The sequence below is a fragment of the Solanum dulcamara genome, chromosome 11 (genome assembly GCF_947179165.1).
Source record: "Solanum dulcamara chromosome 11, daSolDulc1.2, whole genome shotgun sequence".
NCBI classification, from domain to species: domain Eukaryota; kingdom Viridiplantae; phylum Streptophyta; class Magnoliopsida; order Solanales; family Solanaceae; genus Solanum; species Solanum dulcamara.
In genome coordinates, this window is record NC_077247.1 from 54,609,970 (window position 1) to 54,632,022 (window position 22,053).

Below are 22,053 nucleotides of genomic sequence, written 5' to 3' on the forward strand. Positions count from 1 at the left end.
TAAGCTGTAATTGCACCATTCATTTTAATATAATAACAAAAAAATATTTTTATAATTTTATTTTAACATTAACTATTCATTTTCAAGTTTATTGGTTAATTATACTAATTAATATAAGTCAAATATGTATTTTATTTATTATAAGGGAAGTGCAAACAAAAATTATGAATCAGTAAAAGTGAACAGAGTGTTTGTCCATTTAAATTTTATACCTTCTTTAAGAAATAATTATTAGAATGAGTATTTTTATTATGATATTCATATTAATTGATGTATAGTGTTAAGTCTTGAAATTTAAGTATTTGATGTTAAAGGTAAAAAATTATTTTTTTTAAAATTATTGATATACTAAAAGAGATGAATAAAAAAATTAAAAAAATTAATATATTACATAAATAAGTAAAAATGAACGTCTTTAACCTTCAATGCCCGCACTATGTTTTTGGGGTTTTCCGCTTTTAATCATCCATGGGTGAATTGTATGAATGCATCATGTTATGAGTTTGATTATCTTTCATCACCTAAAGTACAATTATGAGTATAATTAGATTTCATCTCTAAAGTATAATTATGAGTTTAATTAGCCTTATTTGAAGGGTCTTTAAGTCATGCTTCAGCATTTTTTTTGACGCCTACAAGTGTAAAGAACAACAAATTGTCTTAACAGTTGAATAATTTTAAATTTTTTAAATTATTATTTATATATTTACATGCAAAAAATTAAATATATATACATAATAATGACGATTGAACTTATTTATAAAAATAAAAAGTTTGTTTTATAACGGCCAATCGAGTTCACCCGATGAACAAAGTAAATTATATGTTCTAAGGTTCAAGCCTTAACCATAACATTGTCACTCTCTAACCTTTTAAAACGAAATGGAAGGCTGCCTTATTCAATCTTTTGTATTCTCTCTAGAGTTAAATTGTGAGTTCTCATTGATATTTAAAATGTTTTTTTTTAATTAAATTGACATAAAAAACGTAATTTGTATAATATTCTCATATAGTTTTTAAATATTAATATTTAATTTAATTCCAAAAATTATTTAAATTGACTTTAAGCATGATAATTAAATTGAGATCAAAGAATATCTGAGTCAGAAATAGAATTAGCTTTGATTTTGATTTTGCTTATCATGTCACTTTGACAATTGGCATTTTTTTTCCTGTACTTGACAATTGACATAGTAATTTTATTTACCTTAAATTTGACTGAGCGCAAAATCACGTGGCACAAGTTCAGGCCTTGTGATAAAATAATATCTAAATGGATCTTGAATTAATAAAATCGACTCATTAGTAAAGTTCAGCATGTACCAATTTGGATAGAGATTTGGTTCAGCCCTTAATTAATTAGTTTGCTTTTATTGACCCATGATTCTGATTGGGGGCAACAGTTTTAAATTTATAATTTAAATCCATTTGGGATGATAGCTATCCAAAGAATCTTATATATATAAAAAAAAAAAAAATCTTTCTCAACTTTGAACAATAATCAAACTCCTTATTTTATCATATGCATTATCAATTTTACCTTTATTATATCACATCTATTTAATATCTCTTTATATTATATATAATTTACTTTTTAACATGGATATTTATAACTTTTTCTTTAAGTTATTTAACATTATAAGTAGAATAATATTTTTAAAATATATCAAAAAATTTAATATTATTCTTATGACCGTTATTTCAATATAATATGCATTAAGTGTGTGTATATGTATGTATATGTATATTTTTTATTTTTTCCACTATTTTACTCCATGCGTTTCATATTACTTGACTTTCTTGATATATATAACACCATTTAAAAAAATTAATTAGAGATGTATTTTACTAAAGTAACATTATTAATAATATTTTAAAACCTTAAATTTGACTATTACTACTTTATGCAGTTATTTAATACTAAGGGTAGAAATAAAAGATATTAAAAATTTCTTAAATTTCATAAATTGAACAAATAAATTAAAACAATTATTTTTAGAACGAGAGTCAAGTAATATAAACGGCGGTGGATATTCTCTTCTATATAAATAAACAAGTAATGATTGACATTAATGGAGTATTACATAAATTATAATCTAAAATAATTTAAAATCTAAATAATACAATTTTTAAAAATTTGTCCTTAATTAAATTAAATGTTTTTATTTCCTACATTGAAATATATTTGTATAGTTAATATTCTCTGTTATTTTCACTTGTATAAATAAATATTATAGCTTTGATTATCATTAATAAAATTAATTTTCTCATTATGCTAATTTACTTCATTATAGAACATCATTAACTTATCTACTTAATTAGTATTTTTTATTTTTTTGTCCAAAAAATAATATTTATGCTTCTACGAAAAATTTGTTACATTAAATTAAAAAAATAAAAATATCATGATTTCTAAAAAAGTAAAAAAAAAATGATAATGAAAGGGTATAATAGACATTTTAAAAATTTAATTAGAATAAAAGGGAGAGTTTGATTATTGTTCAAAGTTGAGGAGGAAGTTTGATTTTAAAAGTAAAATTGTGAGGTAAAAATGATTTTCGCCCTATAATTTACTAATGAATGTGGCACGTGGGTGTTCTTCAAATTTCAAGTACAACTTCAAGTTGTATTTGAAATAATAAAATGAATAATTTTTTTTAAAAAATAAAAATGAATAAGTTTTGTGGCCAGATAGACAAGTCCTTCATGTCAGGTTTCATCGAGCTCGAATACACATTAAGACGTGACATTTTTTTCACAAACAAGCAGAAAAAAAAATACTCTAAGAGAATTGCAGAAATGCAAAAGAAAACTGCATGAAAAGATAGTGGATTGGTGACTTGATACTATTGTTTTCTGTTGTATTGTTTTCTGTACAATGATAAAGAACCATAGGGCTTTGAAGGCTGTTCTATATTATATATATCATAAAACTGGCGAAAAAGACAGGAAGTCCTTCAATTATTTACACCTACATTAATATCCTAAGAATAAAGTCTCAGAGAGAATTGTCATATGCACTCATGAAGCAACAACATGAACTCCTGTGTTTTTTCTTGCTATTTTCTGCATCTTTGTCCATCAAACAATTCGTGACAGGAGAATTGACCAACTCTTTGTCTGTGGGATGCTCCGTATCAAACAGATTTGGAGAAGAAGTCGCCGAGCCACACACATTGCCAAGAATGTTTGCAAGGAAATCTGATATTTGCTCAAATTCTGGTCGCTCTGCTGGATCCTCTGCCCAGCAAGAGCTAAGAAGGGGTTCTATCTCCCTGGGAATGTTATCCATGCTGGGCCGCAGTTTCTGGAATTTATACAGGAAACGAATCATATTTTACCAATCAATCAAATGTTGTTCAATGTGAAAACTTTGATCAAACTAGACACAAAAAGGTAGATACATACCGTAGCTGTAGCATATGCCACCATAATGTTGCTTCTTCCCTTAAACGGAGTGCTGTTTGTGAGCAGCTCCCACAGGATCATTGAGAAACTGTAGACATCCACTTTATGATTGTAGTATTTCTTCACTCCAATTTTAATTGGGTCCATGCTGAACATCTGACATTGACAAAGGGTAAGACATATACTACTATTAAGCAGGTTGTAAACTTTTCCGCCCAATTTATACCTCTGGAGCCATCCAGCGGTATGTACCAGCTTCTGTTGTCATTTCAGAGTCTGCCTCCTCCCTAGCTAACCCAAAGTCAGCTAGTTTAATTATCGTCTTGTCTTCTGTGAGGAGCAAGTTACCTACAAATGTGGAAAATGGCAATGAATAATAGAATCAAACAACGAACCATCTTAATAGTCTGATCTTCCTTTTCAGAAATTAAGCTTTATTCACTCCCGTCCACTATTCATTATTTTGGCTATAGCTGTCAAACTATCATGGTAGTAAACTTTGATACATACAATGAAATCTTGGGAAATAATAATAACGCATCAAATTTTGTCCATGACAACAGTGACCGAAAACTAATTGGATTCATGCCAGATAGATCTACAACAAAGGCTATATTTTCGCTAAAAAGCTTATGGTGATTACATGATATTAATTGACTTACAGAAACATATTATAAGAGTGTCAAGAGTGTTGGGAAAAAGTAACCCGACTAATTTTCGCCCCTTTCGGACCGCGAACACAAGATTTAGCGTGGAAACCCAATGCGGGAAAAGCCACGGATCACCCAGAAAAATATTCACTATATGAAAAATTGCTATACCCAAAAGATCTCAAAGAGAACCTTCCCTAAATCTCTCAATGGTAAAAAAATACTATACGATGTATTTTATACATTTTAATATTTATTGTATTTTTGGTGTACCTACAAACAATGGAGCTAAGCTCCTTAAATAGCTAACAAAAGCTATTTACATTTGCTATCCCAATAATGTGGGATAGCCAACATTTTTTACCCTTTTTTTCTTGCTTTTTCAAACCATAACCAACAAAGAATTCTTTGGTGTATACGGGAGAAGAAAGGAACTCCTATGACATATATAAATACCATCAAGGGTGTATATGGAAGAGACGCTCACAAGTGTGAGAACAGTGAAGAAATACTAAGAAATTTCCCTCAACTATGGGTTTACCCCAGGGATTACCCTAGAGACCATATTAATTTACCATAATAATAGATGAGTCATCTAATAATATACAAGACAGGTGACATAGTGCATGTGTTTGCAAACAATAGTGTTAACTGACGAAACGAGTAGAGGTGGGAATGGTACGGTATTGAAAATTTCGGTTCTGTAATTTTTTAAAATGCTATACTATTACCGTACCAAATTAATTAGGTATGGTTCGATATTTTAAAGTTCGGTTTCAGTGTTCTGCATACGGTAAATCGTTAACTATAGTTTGTTCGACTTCGACTAACATATACTCGTATAATAGAGAATTATGACTTCAGTTTTTTCAGAAACTGACTAATACACGAACAACTTACACATAATGAAGCGGCCCAAATGGAGCAAGATGGGTACAAGGATTCAATATAGACAATTCGAACAAGTCTGGGTTTGAAATTGAGTTGTTTTCTTATGTTCAAACTAAATCATAGAAAGATCATAAACTTAAAGTCATGCAACTCAAGCAAGTAGTAATCCTGATCAGAGTGTGAGAACCACCTAAACTTAAAACGTGGAAGTGCAATAGCAAATTATGAGAGAGGCAGAGCATTACTTGGCTTCAAGTCGCGGTGAATAATGCCAATTGCATGCAAATACTTCATTGCTCGAGAAATTCCCAATGCAAAACTTAGAGAAAGTTTCAAATCTGGACATTGCGGTCGGGTGCTCCATAAGTACTTCTGAAGCGTGCCACCTCTCATTAGCTCTGTAACTAACATCAATGTTGGTTCCATGGAGGCACCAACAAACTGTTTTAACAATTTTCAGGACATATTAGCAACCAATGAAAAAATAATCAATCACCATACAGAAGGATTGTTTTAAGGCAATTTCTGCACAATAATGTGTAATGACGGAAAAAAACAGGGCAGCCCAATGCACTTGGTATCCTCCGTTTACAGTTCACACGGGTTCCGAGGAATGGCCGCAGCCATGGGAGTGTGACGTAGGCAGCCTACCCTGACGGAAGCATCGATGGTTGATTCCACGGCTCGAACTCGTGACCTATATATTACACGGAGACAACTCTACTGTTGGTTCAGGGGTTCCCTTCTATTGTGAAATGAGAGACAGGAAAAAATTTGAAGAAGTGCCTGAAGACTAATGCCTGACGCTTGAATCCTTTTACAGACAAACTTAACAATGAATCACTGTGTTTAACTTTGTAGGAAACTAACACTATTGCATTGAGTATAGGTATATATATTTAGCTATTTAAACTCAACAATCTAACAGCTAAGAAGCCTAAAAGTTGGATCAGGCATAATTGCTGCATTTATTCTGCCCAAGATAAACACGCAGTTTGTCTGTGTATATACTTGGGACAGAGAAGCGGAAAACAAAGAACAGAAGGCATGATGTCTGGAACAAATTGAAAAAGAAATACATTAAAAGTGGGTAGGATACTACTTAGGACGCAGGGCCATAAAGGGCAACATTTTCAAATCTTATCTGTTCTGCTAGTTCATTGGCCCTCTGTTTGAGTACAACAACACTTGCACCCCAATCTCTAACTAGTTGAGGTCGGCTTGGTCCTCAAGTTTGAGCAATTATCAGATAATGGATCCAATTAGGATTGACCATTCAATACATATTGAACCAACATGCAGTTTTCTAGTTTGACCAACTCATTCGTCAGTAACACAACATGGGATGAAAACATTTTGAACAAGAATCAAGTTTTAGAGGATGCAACTTTGTACCAAGAATCGACAAAATAGTTCAAATGAAGCTGGTATATAGTTGTGGATGTTATCTACACTATAATCTATGCTGCATTCTAAATTGACCAGGAGCTTATTATGATCTGTCCATGAACATCAATTAACCATACCATATATGCTTAATAGAAAACAGTTTTTAGTTCCAAACAGTCCCTGCACTTGACAAATACAAGTAAATCCAAATAACTAAAATAGATTTTAAAAGGGAATGTAACCGTGGATATTTATACAAGATCGCTTAACAAACTACAAAGAAAGGACAGGAGCACATTAGCTTTATAAATAAATCGTTTCCACAAGGATGAAATAAACAGGAATTCTTTTCACTTCATGTCTGGATTTATATATATATATATATATATATATATATATATATATATATATATATATATATTCTTTTTACAGGGTAGCACCAAATATCTAATTTTATTACCAAAATTGATTGCATGGGACTTCAAATCTAGTAAAGCAATCACTGTTTTCTGATTTTGAGTCTTTGACTCTATTACTAAGTTGTAAAGTGATGCCAGCAAAAGCAAGGTAGACAAAGTGGACGCAATTTAACTAGTATCACTATTTTTTATTGAACACCATACCTTCACAATATTGTCATGCTTCACTTTAGATAGTAAAGTAACCTCCCTTTGGAATTTCACTTTCCTCTCAGGACTCACATTTGCCGACATGTCTGGCTGTATTATTTTTATTGCAACAGGCATGGATTTATATCTGGAACAATTATTACAAAAGGTGCTTTAGAAAAGCAGGACCCTTAATAAAACGAACTGAAAAGCCTGATCACATTTGAGAGTGCAAATATAGTAACCTTAAAACAATGTAATATGCACAATCAACCTTTAGTTGTACCAGAATTTTTGTGTTAACTAACGTGGATAGTAAATCCAAATTTAGAAGATCCTAGATAGATGTTTTGCGTATATATACCATATATAACTAAATTAGATTATCTAAGAATCAAATTCTTCTGAGATGGTCTAAGCAGCTATTATCAATAATTGACAACCCATTATAAGGTTTTATTCTGAAAACATCTACTCAAACATAAATCTAGTTATCTTCATGTACGTATCAGTTACCAATCAAGGGAGCAGTAAACTAAGTTTTCAATGGTTAGGCAAGGTGAAACTACAAGTAATAGTTGAAATACACTTAGGGACACTTCAATGAAGACATTCAGAATTGAAGTGGAACTGAATTTATGAATTCCAAAATTACAAATTCTCGAGTTTCATTTCAAATGAATTCAGACAACATCTTAAGTAAACCATCATGGAGTTTGTATTTTAAACAAATTATCATTGGTAAATCTAAATGGGTGCAATCTGCAAACAGTTTTGGATAGTAGATGTGAATCATATTGGACCAAATCTCTCCGGCCAAAAAGGCCCTTATATTGCTTCATCATTTTGATGATGTTGTAGGGTATGGAACCATTTTTCTCTTTCAATTTATTTTTTTAAAATTCCGAAAGATCTTGCAAATTCTTTAAATGTTGGTACTAAAGTTACTAGTTTTGAATGAGGAAGGAAGTTGGTTTTAAGAAATCTTTTTACAAATGAAATATTTGCACTATGGATAGTTTCCTTGGATGCATTTAATTTCTTTACATTAATCATTTTACTCTTAAGTATATTAGTTAGTGTGGCTACCTCCCACAAGGATAGAAAGATGAGTTAAGATGCGGATCAAAGTTCTAAAATAAATTCATTTCATTTTCACTATTTTGCTCCTGAATAACATGTAAGGTAGAGAAATAGATCTATCTTCTTCGCTAGCAAGGGATGTATGATTTGGGAAGCAGAACATTTTTATTAACTTACAACATCTACCTTATTATGTAGACTAATACGTTATTACTTCATTGCGGGAGAAGCACTTAGGTTGAAGGTTACTTAATGTCTGAGCTCAATAAGAGCACATGAACCTGTTTACTCCATCCTCACCTAGACAAAGGCTAGTCCTTTGAGTCAATAAGGTAACATAGTGAAACTACATCTCAATAGAGTTCACTTCCTAGCCTTCCCATGTCTAGGAAAAGTAAGGAAAAATCGATAAGATTTACTATTGAACTCAATGCCAAATGAATTAGTAAACTATCTTTTGGTAATCAGCATATATTATTGTCTCAAAAATTCATTAGTAGTGCCAGCAGGTCAGGAAAATCTAAACATAAGCTGAAACACTAATTTAGTAGACAATTTTTCTCCTTCCTGGTCTCTAGTTGAGTCAAATTAAAGCTTTAGCAGTGACTCGTGAAGACGTGAACCATTAGCTCATTATAACTTTTATAACAGAAAATGTGAAGACGTAAAACACGGGACTACAGAAAGATCCAAGGAATGTGTGAGCTTAGCTAAAACATTTTTTCTGCTTTTGACCACCGACAACCTAAACTGTGCAAAATTGGAACTTTGGAAGTAAGAAAGTTTAATCTAGATAACATGCTTTCTCTTTCTACAGAATTCAGACCTCTTAGCGTTCAATTTGCCTTTGCCCATCAAATGAAATGTGAGTTCAGATAAAGACTTTGATTCGTCTTCCGATAAATAGCTTTTCTTTCTTTCCTTTTTTAAGTTATATAATTTTGGAAGAGAATAAATCAACAAACAAAGTCGCTACTTCATTGTGGGAGAGAATGCATTTGGTTGTTTTAGTTTTGTAATTCTTCAACCCTCTCCAAAATTGTTAAGATTACCATACAAAGTAACAAATATTAATCACCAATTTGTTCCCCACAATTTCCCTAGATGGGTTATATTAGATTTAGGTTGAAAGTTCACTTAATGTGTAAGCTCAATAAGAGCACAGGAACCTGTTAACTCAATCCTCACCTAGACAAAGGTTAGTCCATTTAGTCAATAAGGTAACACGGTGTAGTAATGCCAAGAAAAGGTAACACAGACTAGGACAAATAAGGAGAAAAAATGAGAGTTGCTACTGAACTCAATGCCAAACGAAATAGTCAAACTATTGTTAGTCAGCAGGTATTATAGTCTCCAAAATTCATTAGAATTGCCGGCGGGTCAGAAAAATCTAAACATACACACTAAGTAAGTAGACATATTGCTCCTTCCTAGTTTCTAGTTGAGTGTGAAAGCTTTAGAAGAGACTCGGGAAGACGTGAACCATTAGTTCACTATAACTTTTGCAACCGAAAAGAGAAGACGTAAACCTCGGGACTATAGAAAGATCCAAGGAATGTGTGAGCTTAGCTAAGACATTTTTTTCTGCTTTTGATCACCAACAACCTAATCCGTGCACAATTGGAACTTTGAAAGTAAGAAAATGTAATCAAAGATAATAAGCTTTCTGTTTCTTCAGAATGCAGACCTTTTAGCTTTCAATTTGCATTTGTCCATCAAATGAAATGTGAATAACAGATCCTGCTCTCTTTGAATGAAGGATTGCTTCTTATGTTGGTGCTTGAAACAATTTTATCTTTTCCATTTAACTATATCAATAAAGTCAACAATTTTATACAAGGAACTGCTGAACTTAAAGTACTAGACAATTCTTTCTGATTGCACATAGTCCAATTTTGAGATGCTAGGGAAGATGAAAGGGACAATGCTGACAATTGAAACACCATTAATACATTACAAACATAGAAAACAGAAACACAAACCAAAAAGTAAAATTTGTTTATCCTCCCCTTTTTACTTGGAAAGAGGAATGATGGAAGTGAATTATAGATAATTTAGGCAACAAAGCTAAGCACAGTGCCACACAATTGCCCAGAACTACTGGGGTAGATATGAATATTTATTCTTTGTAAGAACAGAAAATGCAATTAATTCAAGAAACATAAACCAAGAAAAGGAAAATGGAAGAAGGATAACAAACAATGTAGCAATTTAGTCCCTAAAAGGAAGAAGGATCTTCACTCCACCGAACAAATTGACAGACCGACAACCCCAAGAAATCAAGAAAAGTCCAAAATTCAATTCTTGAACAGAAATGCAATAAATTCAAGAAACATAAACCAAGAAAAGGGTAATGGAGGTTTTAGAAAATGGGAAATAATTCAAGAAAACCAAAAGGGTACTCACAATCCTTCATAAACGACTGAATAGGGACCTTCACTGATCACATGACCAATAGAAAGGTGTTGTAGATCGATGAGCAGCTTCTTGTCAATGCTGACAACATTTTGAGCAGAAAAATCATCAATTGCTGAGGCATCTGAAAATCTCCCAAATGGGTTAGAGAGAGAAAGTTCAAGATTGATAAAATCCTTTGTGTCCACCATAGCTGTTAAGCAACTGTTGCATTACAACAACAGAGAAAAAAAAGAGAGATAAAAAGAGGAAGAAGAGAGGAGTTTATGTGTACGTATAAAACCCTGTGGGGGGGGGGGGGGGAGTATAAAGGGTGGGATGGCATTTGAAAAGAGTTACAGCGATAGGAATAAGAGGGAAAAATATCTTAAATTTAGTAATTTATTAATCCTTGCATTTATTTTGTTGTACTAACGTTGGACAAAACAAGTAAAAAAAAAATTACCCAAAAAAAAGTGGTTCTAATATTTACTCCTTCAAAAAATATTATCTCTATTCATATTTACTTGTCTACTATTATAAAAAAATAATTTTTTTTTACTTATTATTTTTAATATATCAAAAAAAAGAATAGAGATAATATTTTTAATTTTTAATATATCAAAAAAAAAGATAATTATTTTTACATGTTTTATCCTTAGCATTAATAATTTTATTCTAAAAAAAATTTCAAAACTTAATATTGAACATCAATTAACAGTGATAGCATGGTAAAATATTCATTTCAACTATTATTTTCTTAATAGGTGTATCAAGTCCAAATGTAACAAGTAAAGATGAACGAAATGAGTAAAAATAAAATAATTTTTTTATTATATCACTCTTAATTATTAATATTGAGAAATGAATTGAAAACAATTAAATTATGTAATAGTAACAAAGGTAAAACAATTATAAAAAAAAGATAAATTATCTCTTGATTTTTTAATGTGTATAAGTAAAATTGCACGTCTTTTGTTTTGTATAATAACAGGTAAAAGTGGAGTGAGAGTGTACGTTACGTGTTAAGGATAGTAACGGTGCGTCTAACGTGCATGTACGCCACGTGACGTTGTGAATGTGTTGTTTTTCATCTGAATTTAATAGATTGTTTGACCAAACTTTTTAAAACGCTAATTTTAAAAAGTATTCTTTGAGAAAGTTCTTTTCGAGAGTATCAATCTATCTTTGACTATTCAAAATAGCAATTTGTGTTTGATCGAACTTTCAAAGAGTTATAATGTAGAAAAACCTATATTTTCCGTTTCAAAAAGTGTGTCTACCACTATTGCAAATACTTGTATTTCAAAAGGATAATGCATAAATATCCCCTGAACTATGACCGAAATTATAATGACACATTTTAACTTAATTAGGGTCTTATTATCCCAAATTCATTTTTTTTCTCATTTTCGTGCACCTTTTGTGCTGACGTGACACCTTCAATCAAGTAAGTTGGTTATGTTTGTACACACGCGCTGTCACGTCAACAAATATATATTTTTAATTTTTTTATAATTTTTAATTTTTTTGAATTCTTTTAAAATCTTTTTTTTATCTCGTATTTAAATTAAGTTAATACACGTAAAAAAAGAATTTTAAAAAAAAATCCTTGTATTTAAACTCTTTTTAATTTTTTACCTTCATTCATTATCTTTTCTCTTTTATTTTTCTGTTGATTTTATTTACTCTTTTTATTTTCTTTGTCTTTTCTTTTGATTTGATGTCAAATTTAATTCCAAATGTCTTGTATTTAAAATAAATTACTTTCGAATGATTATCAAAATAAGTGGAAAAAAATCAAATAAAATATAAAAAAGTTAAAACGTTAAAATTAAATGACACTTTTTAATTATTTTTTAAAAAAATCCAAATACATTTTTAAAAATAATTAAAATTGAAAAGGAAAATAATTAAAAATAGATAAGTTTTAATATCAATAATTATATGTTCTAATTAATTATAAAGTTACCAATTAAAAAAATGACATGTGTCAAATTTTTTCACTCATCATGCCTTCAAAAAAGTGTGCACACTCTCTGTGGCACCTCAACTTTTAGAATGTATGTATTCAATTTTAAAATAGTTTAGGAAGGTAATATGATCCTAATTAAATTAAAATGAGTCGCTGAAATTTCGATTATAGTTCAAAGGTTTTTATGTATTATCTCTCTGAAAAAAGAAGTTTAATCAAATATCTTAACTTTGAAATATGTACATAAAAAACTTTTGATTTCCCAAAAACTTAATCAACACTGTATGGGTTCTATTCTCTCAACCATCTCACCATCACATTAATAAATTAACTCGCAATAATAGATAATTTTTATAGTTATACCTCAAAATAGAACTAAACTAATTATATTGCACTGATAATATACATTTTTTTCCCTCTATTAGTTAGTGCGCATATATAACTTAAATCTTTTCTAAATGCATGTATTTTGTTGTTATACTCGAACAAAAATAGATGAAGATTTTGATTTGAGTTCCAATAAACAATCAGATTATTGGAAGGTTATGATTTAAGTTATAGCACACAAGTATGCATTCTAATACATTACTCCCTCCTTTCATGGTTACTTGTTCATGTTTGTTTATATACACATATTAAAAAATAATAAATAAAATAGTAATTTTACTATATTACTCATTATTATTATTTTCTTTGCAATTCATCCATTTTTAGTTCTTCATATTTGACTTGATACATCTCTTAAGAAGTACTCCCTATAATTCATATTAAATAAATTATTAAGGTATAACTCATCATTTAAAAAAAATTATTTAAGAACATAAATTAAAGACCACGTGTCATGGAATTTAATCCTTTTAGTTGTTTTCTAAAACAGAGCATTCCTTTTCCCAAAAGTGGGAAAAGGGAAGATGAAAAAACAAAGAAGAATTTAGAGGTAAAGGAAGAAACTCTCACAATAATTACGATGAACTTGACGTGTAAAAAACCATCATATATTTATTTATTGATCATTGTGAATTCACATTACAACTCCATTTTTTGAGTTTTCACTCTATCCTTTTTGTTGTGAGTGCTTCATAAATTCGTAGCGTTGTAATGAATCTTTTTTGTCAAATACAATGTAAAATTCAATTCCCTCAAAATTTCAAGGAATTGAACTGTGGTCTCAAAATTCAGTTATAGACTTTATGTCCTTTTTGTTTATTGATATTTTTTCCGTTCACTTTTACTTATTCACTTTAGATGTTGCACGCTTCTTAAAAATCAATGATTGATATGAGAATTTTATCACAATGTTAAATACAATGTAAAATTCAATTCCCTCAAAATTTCAAGGAATTGAACTGTGGTCTCAAAATTCAGTTATAGACTTTATGTCCTTTTTGTTTATTGATATTTTTTCCGTTCACTTTTACTTATTCACTTTAGATGTTGCACGCTTCTTAAAAATCAATGATTGATATGAGAATTTTATCACAATGTTAAATACAATGTAAAATTCAATTCCCTCAAAATTTCAAGGAATTGAACTGTGGTCTCAAAATTCAGTTATAGACTTTATGTCCTTTTTGTTTATTGATATTTTTTCCGTTCACTTTTACTTATTCACTTTAGATGTTGCACGCTTCTTAAAAATCAATGATTGATATGAGAATTTTATCACAATGCTTATATGGTTAATGTTAAAGGTAAAACATAGAGAGAAAAAATGTTTTCTTAATATGTTAAAAAGTGACAAGTAAAAGTGAAAATTTTTGAAGCTCAGTTGGTTGTCTGTTTAGACTTTCACCTTGCTGGTAAGTATTTCATTATCTACTTTGTATTCCCGTCCTCCATTTTCCAGATAACTACTTCATTTTCAAAAAGTGAAAATCCAAGTATTATTTTTTTGAATAAGAGAAGTATTGTAATACCCCTAAACTCGGCGCAAATTATTAGTTTCATCCTTGAACTATTGTTAGTCTTAAAAACACCCATTTACTTGGCTAACTGAACTTAAATGCACCCCCAATCTTGCAAGTAAAAATAAACGGAAGGAGTATAAGGAAAGGTTACCCAATAAGAGAAAAGAAAAAGATTTCTTGCTTACCTTCACAATACTCCCTCCGTCTCTAATGCATAAATAACACCTGTTCTTCCAATTCCAACTTTCAGGCTTCAGCCCATGGACCTTCAAAAGCCCAGAATAGGCCTTTACAGAACTGTTGAGCCCATAGAGGCGGTGTATATGGATAAAGCGGGCAAGAAAAATATTGGTTCTACGTAAATAGACCGGCCCATCATTTATTGGGCCCAACCACGTTTAAAAACCCACAATGACCTTTCTACTGAGCCACCAATCTACCAAGCCCAACTCCCCGTTTCACTAACCTTTCTATTGGACCAGCTTCATTTTTTATTTTTTAATCAGGATGTGTAATTGTATGCAAGGTTGTTGGCTTTCTTGAAGAATAGAACATACTATATGTCTATCAAAAAGAGAAAGAAAAAAAAAAGAACTTGAAGAATAGCAAAGAGAAACGTTTTTTTTCCCCATGAACTAGACATTTAATTTTATTTGTATAGATTTTGCATCAAAGCAACTACTAAAACTTGTTATATTTTATAAATCATGCAACAACGTCATCTAAAAGCTTTTATTTATTGAACGCAATAGTACCTTTGTGCCTGCTCCGTTACTGGCTAGCTAGCTAGAATACCTTTTTGGATATGAATTTGTTCTCATCTACTTAAGCTTAATCATAAAACGTTGATCACTTTCAAGTTTTAAAATTTAAAGACTTTACCAGCATTGAACAGGATTTTAACCACATGGTTGTGGTGTCCTTTTGGGAGCGCTACTACGAATGGACTCTGCAGTGCATGATTCGAATTTAGTCGGGGCTCCACGGGTGAAAACCCAAAAAAAGAACAAAATTTTAAAACCCATTGACCGTATATTTTTTATTTTTTTTCACAAAGAACAAACAAACAAGATTTCAAAGTGACACTGCAAAAGGTTCATATATAGGTAGGACCATTAAACCATTATCAGAAGATGCAGTAGTTACCACACACCATTGTCTTCGGATCTTAAACCATAATTCCTCTTTAATCTGAATTAATCTGCAACTAATTAATTAAATTATATATTTTGTGTTATAGATAGATACGTGTTACAAAAAAATAAAATAAAGACAGTGACAAGATATATTTATAGTTTAAGAAGGCTGAATAGATACTGAAAATCAACAAAATTAGTAATTGATTTGAGCCATTTGTTTAAGCATGTAGATTCTCTAATATCAAGCCTAGACAAAATCCAATTAGCTGTAGATTTTTTTGTTTCCTTTTAAATATGGTCCGCTAGTTATATCACTTTATGTTTAGGTAGCTCAATTTGGTGGTGTGTGTGGCTTTTAATTTCCTCTTTCTTCATTATCTTTATAATGAATATAATTTAACTTTCCTTCCAATAGCAAAGAGAAAAGCTGCCCTTCTTTATGGAGTACCATTTAAGCATTTGACTCAATATATATGTTTGGCATCTTTTACTGCTACTTTATTAATAGGTAAAGTAGGTATTTCATCTGTTTCAAAAAATGTGGTGTTTTACATTTTAAAGAAAGTATTAGTGATGATATTTCAATTTTATTTTTATTTATATAAAAAAATAATTTACATAACCAAAAAACTAGTAAAAAGTACATCTTTTTCAAAGTATTAGAAAGGATAAGTTAGTTAAAAATACATTTCATTTTTAAAGAATAAGTAATTTCTTAAAGGGTTATGGAGTTAATAGTAATATGTGGCCATTAAAAGACGCTAATGGAGCTGAGGCACTAAAAAGTCATAGCCTACATATTATATATATTAGGGCTTAAATTAAGGCGCAAATAAGGGATTGTCAAATTCTATGGTCGTACATAAAATACAAGATTAGAATATTATCCATGCGCGAATAACAATTTGAAGAATGAAGCAGAAGGGGGCTCAAACTTAAAGGAGAAAGACCCAACAGAAAAATAAAAAAGAATATTATAGTTTTATATTTATAAATAATTTAATTTTAAAATTCAGTAATTTAGTCACACTAATATTAAGTCTTTCTTTAAAACATATAAAAGTTGTGTTTTTTCTTTTTTAAACTTCATGAACAAACAAAAAAAAATATAAATATAAATTGAAATGAGAGACTACTTCTTTTATCTATTATTTTTATTTTTCTATTATATTAAAAATAGATGTTCGATTTATTTGTTTAAATTGAAAAACAAGAACTATTATCAGGAGTAATATAAAAAAAATTATTTTATCTATAAATATATATCAAATTAAATATAAAAAAGTAAACGTGAACGGATCGGAGAGCTTTTTTGAAGTGCAAGTGTGGAGGGAAACATGGAAAGGGAGTGGGGGTCGCAGATTACAACACACAAACAAAATTGACCATCCGACATTTCACTAGCTAGCTAGCAAAGATCATCTTCACTATATAATATTAATTTATAATTACAAATAAGTGGTCATATATATTACACCAATCTAAAGACACTGAGATCCTTAGGCTTACCATGCATGCAGCTTTTCAAAAATAGGTATCATATAAAAAATTAGACTAGCTAGATTGTCTACGTGTATCAATAATACCTTCAGCATTTTATATTACTTGGTCCATATTTGCATGATATAGGCATTAAGAGGATTTTAGTTAGACATGTATTTTACAAAATTGATCTTATTAATGGTGTTTTAAATTTCTAAAGTTGACTGCTATAATTATTTAGTACTAAGGGTAATACGGAAAAAAAAGTAATAAATCTCTCTTGATTTAATAAAATGGATGAGTAAAAACGAAAATTTATTTTTGATATAGAGGTCAAGTAAAATGATATGAAGGGAGTACTAGGGATCTTTATAAGCGAACATATATATATATACTATAATGATATCATTCAATATTTATATGAAACAATCCTTAATAATTATATGAAACGATCCTTAATGATACCGCCAGTGTATGATGATGATTTTTATGGAGATGTAGCTGAAGAATTGAAGTAGACAACAATAATACCATGACACTATATAGATATACTGTGGTAGTATCATTAAGGACTGAAGCAGCCTCAATGATACCATGTCAGTATACTGATACTGCGATGGTATCTTGCTCGCGAATCTCATGCCTTGGGTATGAATTGTAAAGGGGTATTTGTTTGTAATTATTTTGCTTTTATGAGGCATGAACTTAGTTTTTTCATATTTTTTTGGCCAGTATACATAAATTGTATATGATTATAGATTGTATATGATTGATATATGGATTATATCATTATACATTTGTCCATTATTTTTAGTTTAATCAATTAATTAACGACTATTCAAGTTAATTATATTCTTCTATGTATATTATGCAACTTTGACAAAAAGGAACACCAACAAATAAGTAAGTGGTTACAAATGATTCGTGGATCGTTTCGTTGCTTGGTAAAGGTTCAATGTTTTTAATTAGAAATTAATGTATTTCAGCTTGTAACTTTTGATATAGTTGTTCAATTTGAGATTTGTGTGTAAGGAAATGAACTAATAATATATATTAAAAAGGTAAAATAGTTCATTTTTTGTGGAAAAAAAAACTGTAGGATACGAAAAATAGAAAATACTGTTTATATACCCTAGTCCCTATATGACACATTATTCTATTTAACCGGATTAAAAAAGAACATTACTGTTTTATATTTATAAATAATTTAACTTAAAATTTCAGTAATTTAGTCATACCAATGTTTTGTCTTTCTTTAGAACACATAAAAGTTATGTTCTTTCTTTCTTAAGCTTCGTAAGCAAACAAAAGAAATATATAAATGTAAATTGAGATGAGAGAATACTTCTTCTATCATTTTTATATGTTTATTATATTAAAAATACATGTTCAATTTATTTGTTCAAATTGAAAAAAGAAGAACTAGTATCAAGAGTAATATTAAAAAAATATTATTTTATCTATAAATATATATTTTTAAAATATATATCAAATTAAACATGAAAAAGTAAATATGAATGCATCGGAGAGCTTTTTTGAAGTGTAAATGTGGAGAGAAACATGGAAGGGGAGTTGGGGTTGCAGATTACAAGAGTGTGCAAATGTACGGACTAATTAAAGCTAGATGGAACTAAATAAAAGCTGATAAAATTTAATTCAGGTGTGTTGTGTGTTACTATATGGTACTTAAATTAGGACCACTAAAGCATAAAATTTCTCTTTCAAAACAAAAGCTAGACGGAAATTAAAATATAAATTGGCCAATGAAGATGATGCCTGTGAGTCCGTGAGAGATAATAAAGCTAATTTTGAGATCAATGTAGTACTAGTACTAATGAAAACAATAAACATATGTTAATGAAGACCATAATCAAGGAACAATTCTGATTAGCCAAAGATAATGTGTTTAAATTCAATCGTTAGTAGGTGTTTAACATATAGTATAATACTAAGTCGGAAGATGGGAAACAGGAGCTCGATTTGTCGGGATAAACATGCCACCAAATACTTAATTATGCAATATGAAACCGTATTATTAATATTAATTTTAAATTAAAAGACGACTCAATTAGACTTGTCAAAAGCATATAATAAGGAACCCTTCCCACGCCATGCGCATCTTTTTTTAAAAAAAGATCAATCTTTTGAATTCCTTTAATTATTTTAATTAAATTAAATCACCCTTAAGACAAGGACACAATCAGCTTAAATTACTAAGTGAGTAGGAATCTCCTACGCATAAACCTCTCACCCCACCCCTATCTTTCTTCATCCTTATCCTTAATTTCTTAATTACTACTCATAAGTTTAGTGTATTAATCCTTGTTAACCTCATAGCTTGTAGGAATAGGAATGGTAATAATAATAAACTATATATATTAACCACAATTAGTCTTATCCAGCTTCTTGCTTAAGAAAACTCCGACTACATAAGAAAACAAGCCAAAATCCAATCAGCGCATGCGATTGCTTTTGAAATTTGACATATCTTATGGTCTAATTATTATAATACAATACTCCTATCTCAATTAATTATGTGATGTAATTTTCTTTTAGTCAATCACAAGAATATAAAGAATAAAATAAAAAAAGTCACAAGAATATAAACATACTCTAAACTTTTTATATTATAATGAGAATAGTTATAGCTACATAAATTTTCATTTGACTACTCAACTAAAAATATTTATGGCCCCTAGCCGATAAGAATATATCAACTAATTTTGCATATATTATATGACTTTATTAAAAAATAAAATAAAATTGAAAGAACGACTATTTAGATTAATTACCTAATTTTTGGTTTGTTCTAATTTACGAATTTTCAAAATTATTTTTTTCTCTTTAAACATTGCATACAATTAAAACGCAGTACTTGTTTCGTTCATTTTTACTTGAATTACTCCTACTCCAACAAATGACTATATTGGAATTAGAATAAGAGTGACCATGGAGGTTTAGCCACGTGTAGTTGGCGATAGCATATTTGCTTATATAAACAAAGAAAACTGCAGCCTCCCCGTTAGTACAATTGCCAAAGTGAGACCTATAAATGTATAATGATGAAGTGAATCTGGACCAATGTGAGGATAAGGGTACGCAGGCAAATTGGGAATCATAATTTCATATTTAACATTCTCTCACATGCCTATATAGTTGTACTAGAAGGACTCAAAATATATTATTTTTATTACAGGAAACACACAATACTTTCGCATATATACATGTTAGTTTTTCTTTGTCACATTATCATTTTACATCAAGAGAAACGAAATGATGTTCTGTAGTTAATTAACTTTATATGAAAAATGTTTATGCCTACCTTGTAATAACGGATCTTCTTTCTTTTTCTTATTGTGTTGGAGGATTTTGTTATATGGTTGATTAGAGAAAGAAAAACATGGTGGCTTTTTTTTTTTTAATGTGAAGGTTAAAACACTTTTTGTTGGTGAAATTACAAGATTAAAGATCACAATTGAAAAAATTAAATGAAGAAAATAAATTCACTTCTTGACTGAGGTGCAAATATCTCGCTCTCTTTAAGGAGATTCAAGCCCATTGCAGCAAATTTTTTCACCGGTCCATCAGTAGTCCTCTTGACTTGTCCCCTCCAGAATACAACAGCCTTATCACAAAGTGTAACTCAACAAACTCTGGACAAAAGTTGAGTTTAAAAGCTACACAAAAAAGAACATCCATGTTCAACTAATAAGAACTCTTTTTTTTGACAAACTTAATGTATCAATGTTTTCTTACCTTTTAAAACAAAGAAGACTTCTCTATTTATAGGAGAGTAAAATATTCAAAAAAGATAAAAAAATAATGGAATGTCATCATTAACATTTAGTGCACCACTTACTAGTGATAATTATGTTAAAAGAAATTATTATTTAGTACACAACTTACTAGAGATAATTATATTTTAAAAAAAAACATAATGAATTGAGTAACAACGCACTCACTAAAAGGATAAAGAAAGACAACATATGCACCGACTAAAAATAATAAAGAAAGGCATAAACTACGTGTGCAAATACAAAGATGCACACTAGAGAGAGAGAATTGAATTGGTGTGCAAATTAATACCACTCAATACTAATATTTAAATGCTAAAATCAACACTTTTCACATATGTAGTGTACTTTTATATTTCTTTAATTTGCAACCTAATGTTGAATAATTAATTATATTTTTTTTAACTTCTTCTATTCTTATTTATATAGCCACTTTCCTTTCCTTTTTATTAAGAGCCAAATCAAACTACTATTTATGATGTGGATTTTTCAAGTATGTATATTTTTTTAAAAAAATATTCTAGAGTATGATTCAAGGGGCAATACCGTAAAATAACTGCTCTTCATTTAACAGTGTAATATTCCTATAAAGTTAATTAAACATATTAGTGCGTGGGTGATAGGCTGTAAATGGCAGGTTAGGTAGAGGGAAATGTACTAGAAAGAGCACACGTGGATTGATAAAGGGAATTGTGGTCCCGCGAAATGCATTAGGGAAGTGACGCGTGTTAAATGTCGCAGGTTGCTCCCATGTGACATTCCTTGCTCTGTGGAGCTGTCTTCTTCTTTCTACTTTCCTTCATCTGGCTTACTGGCTTAAACAACCCCCCCCCCCCCCAACTCTTTGTCATGGCTTCTCACTCGGCTAAATTAATATAAATCGGATATAAGATTTTGATTCATAATTTAAATTCATTTTATAATTTTAAATATATTATAGATTTAGAGCCCGTATGGATTGGCTTTAAGTTGGTCAAAACTAATTTAAAATCCCTTTTTAGCTTTTGGACGTGTTTGCCTAATGCTGACTTTAAGCCATAAAGTTCTTAAAGTCAGTCACAAATGAAAAGTTAGGATTTCTAACTTTTTTTTTAAAGTGCTTAAAGTCATTTTCTTTGACCATGAAAATTACTTTTATATCCTTTATATTTTAACTAAATTCTCAAACTACCTTTTTTTTTATTCTTTTAACCCTAAAATTCACATCATAAGCACTTTTATCCAAACACTCAACTGCTTATTTATAAAAATAACTTTCAACACTTCAAAGTTCTAAAAACACTTTATACACAAAAATTACTTTTTTTAAGCCTATCAAAACGGACTCTTAAGA

The 22,053-nt window shown here is 29.9% G+C and overlaps 1 protein-coding gene across 1 annotated transcript; it reads right to left on the bottom strand.

Moving 5' to 3' along the window:
• Positions 1-2,836: 2,836 nt before the first annotated feature.
• LOC129873772 (serine/threonine-protein kinase STY13-like) lies at positions 2,837-10,725 on the bottom strand. The gene is made up of 6 exons (XM_055948947.1): positions 10,436-10,725; positions 6,962-7,094; positions 5,195-5,390; positions 3,635-3,756; positions 3,409-3,564; positions 2,837-3,307 (listed from the first exon to the last, which is right to left on the bottom strand). Exons 1-6 carry the CDS (start codon positions 10,633-10,635, stop codon positions 2,999-3,001), a joined length of 1,116 nt encoding a protein of 371 aa, XP_055804922.1. The 5' UTR covers positions 10,636-10,725; the 3' UTR covers positions 2,837-2,998.
• Between the last annotated feature and the right edge of the window lie 11,328 nt (positions 10,726-22,053).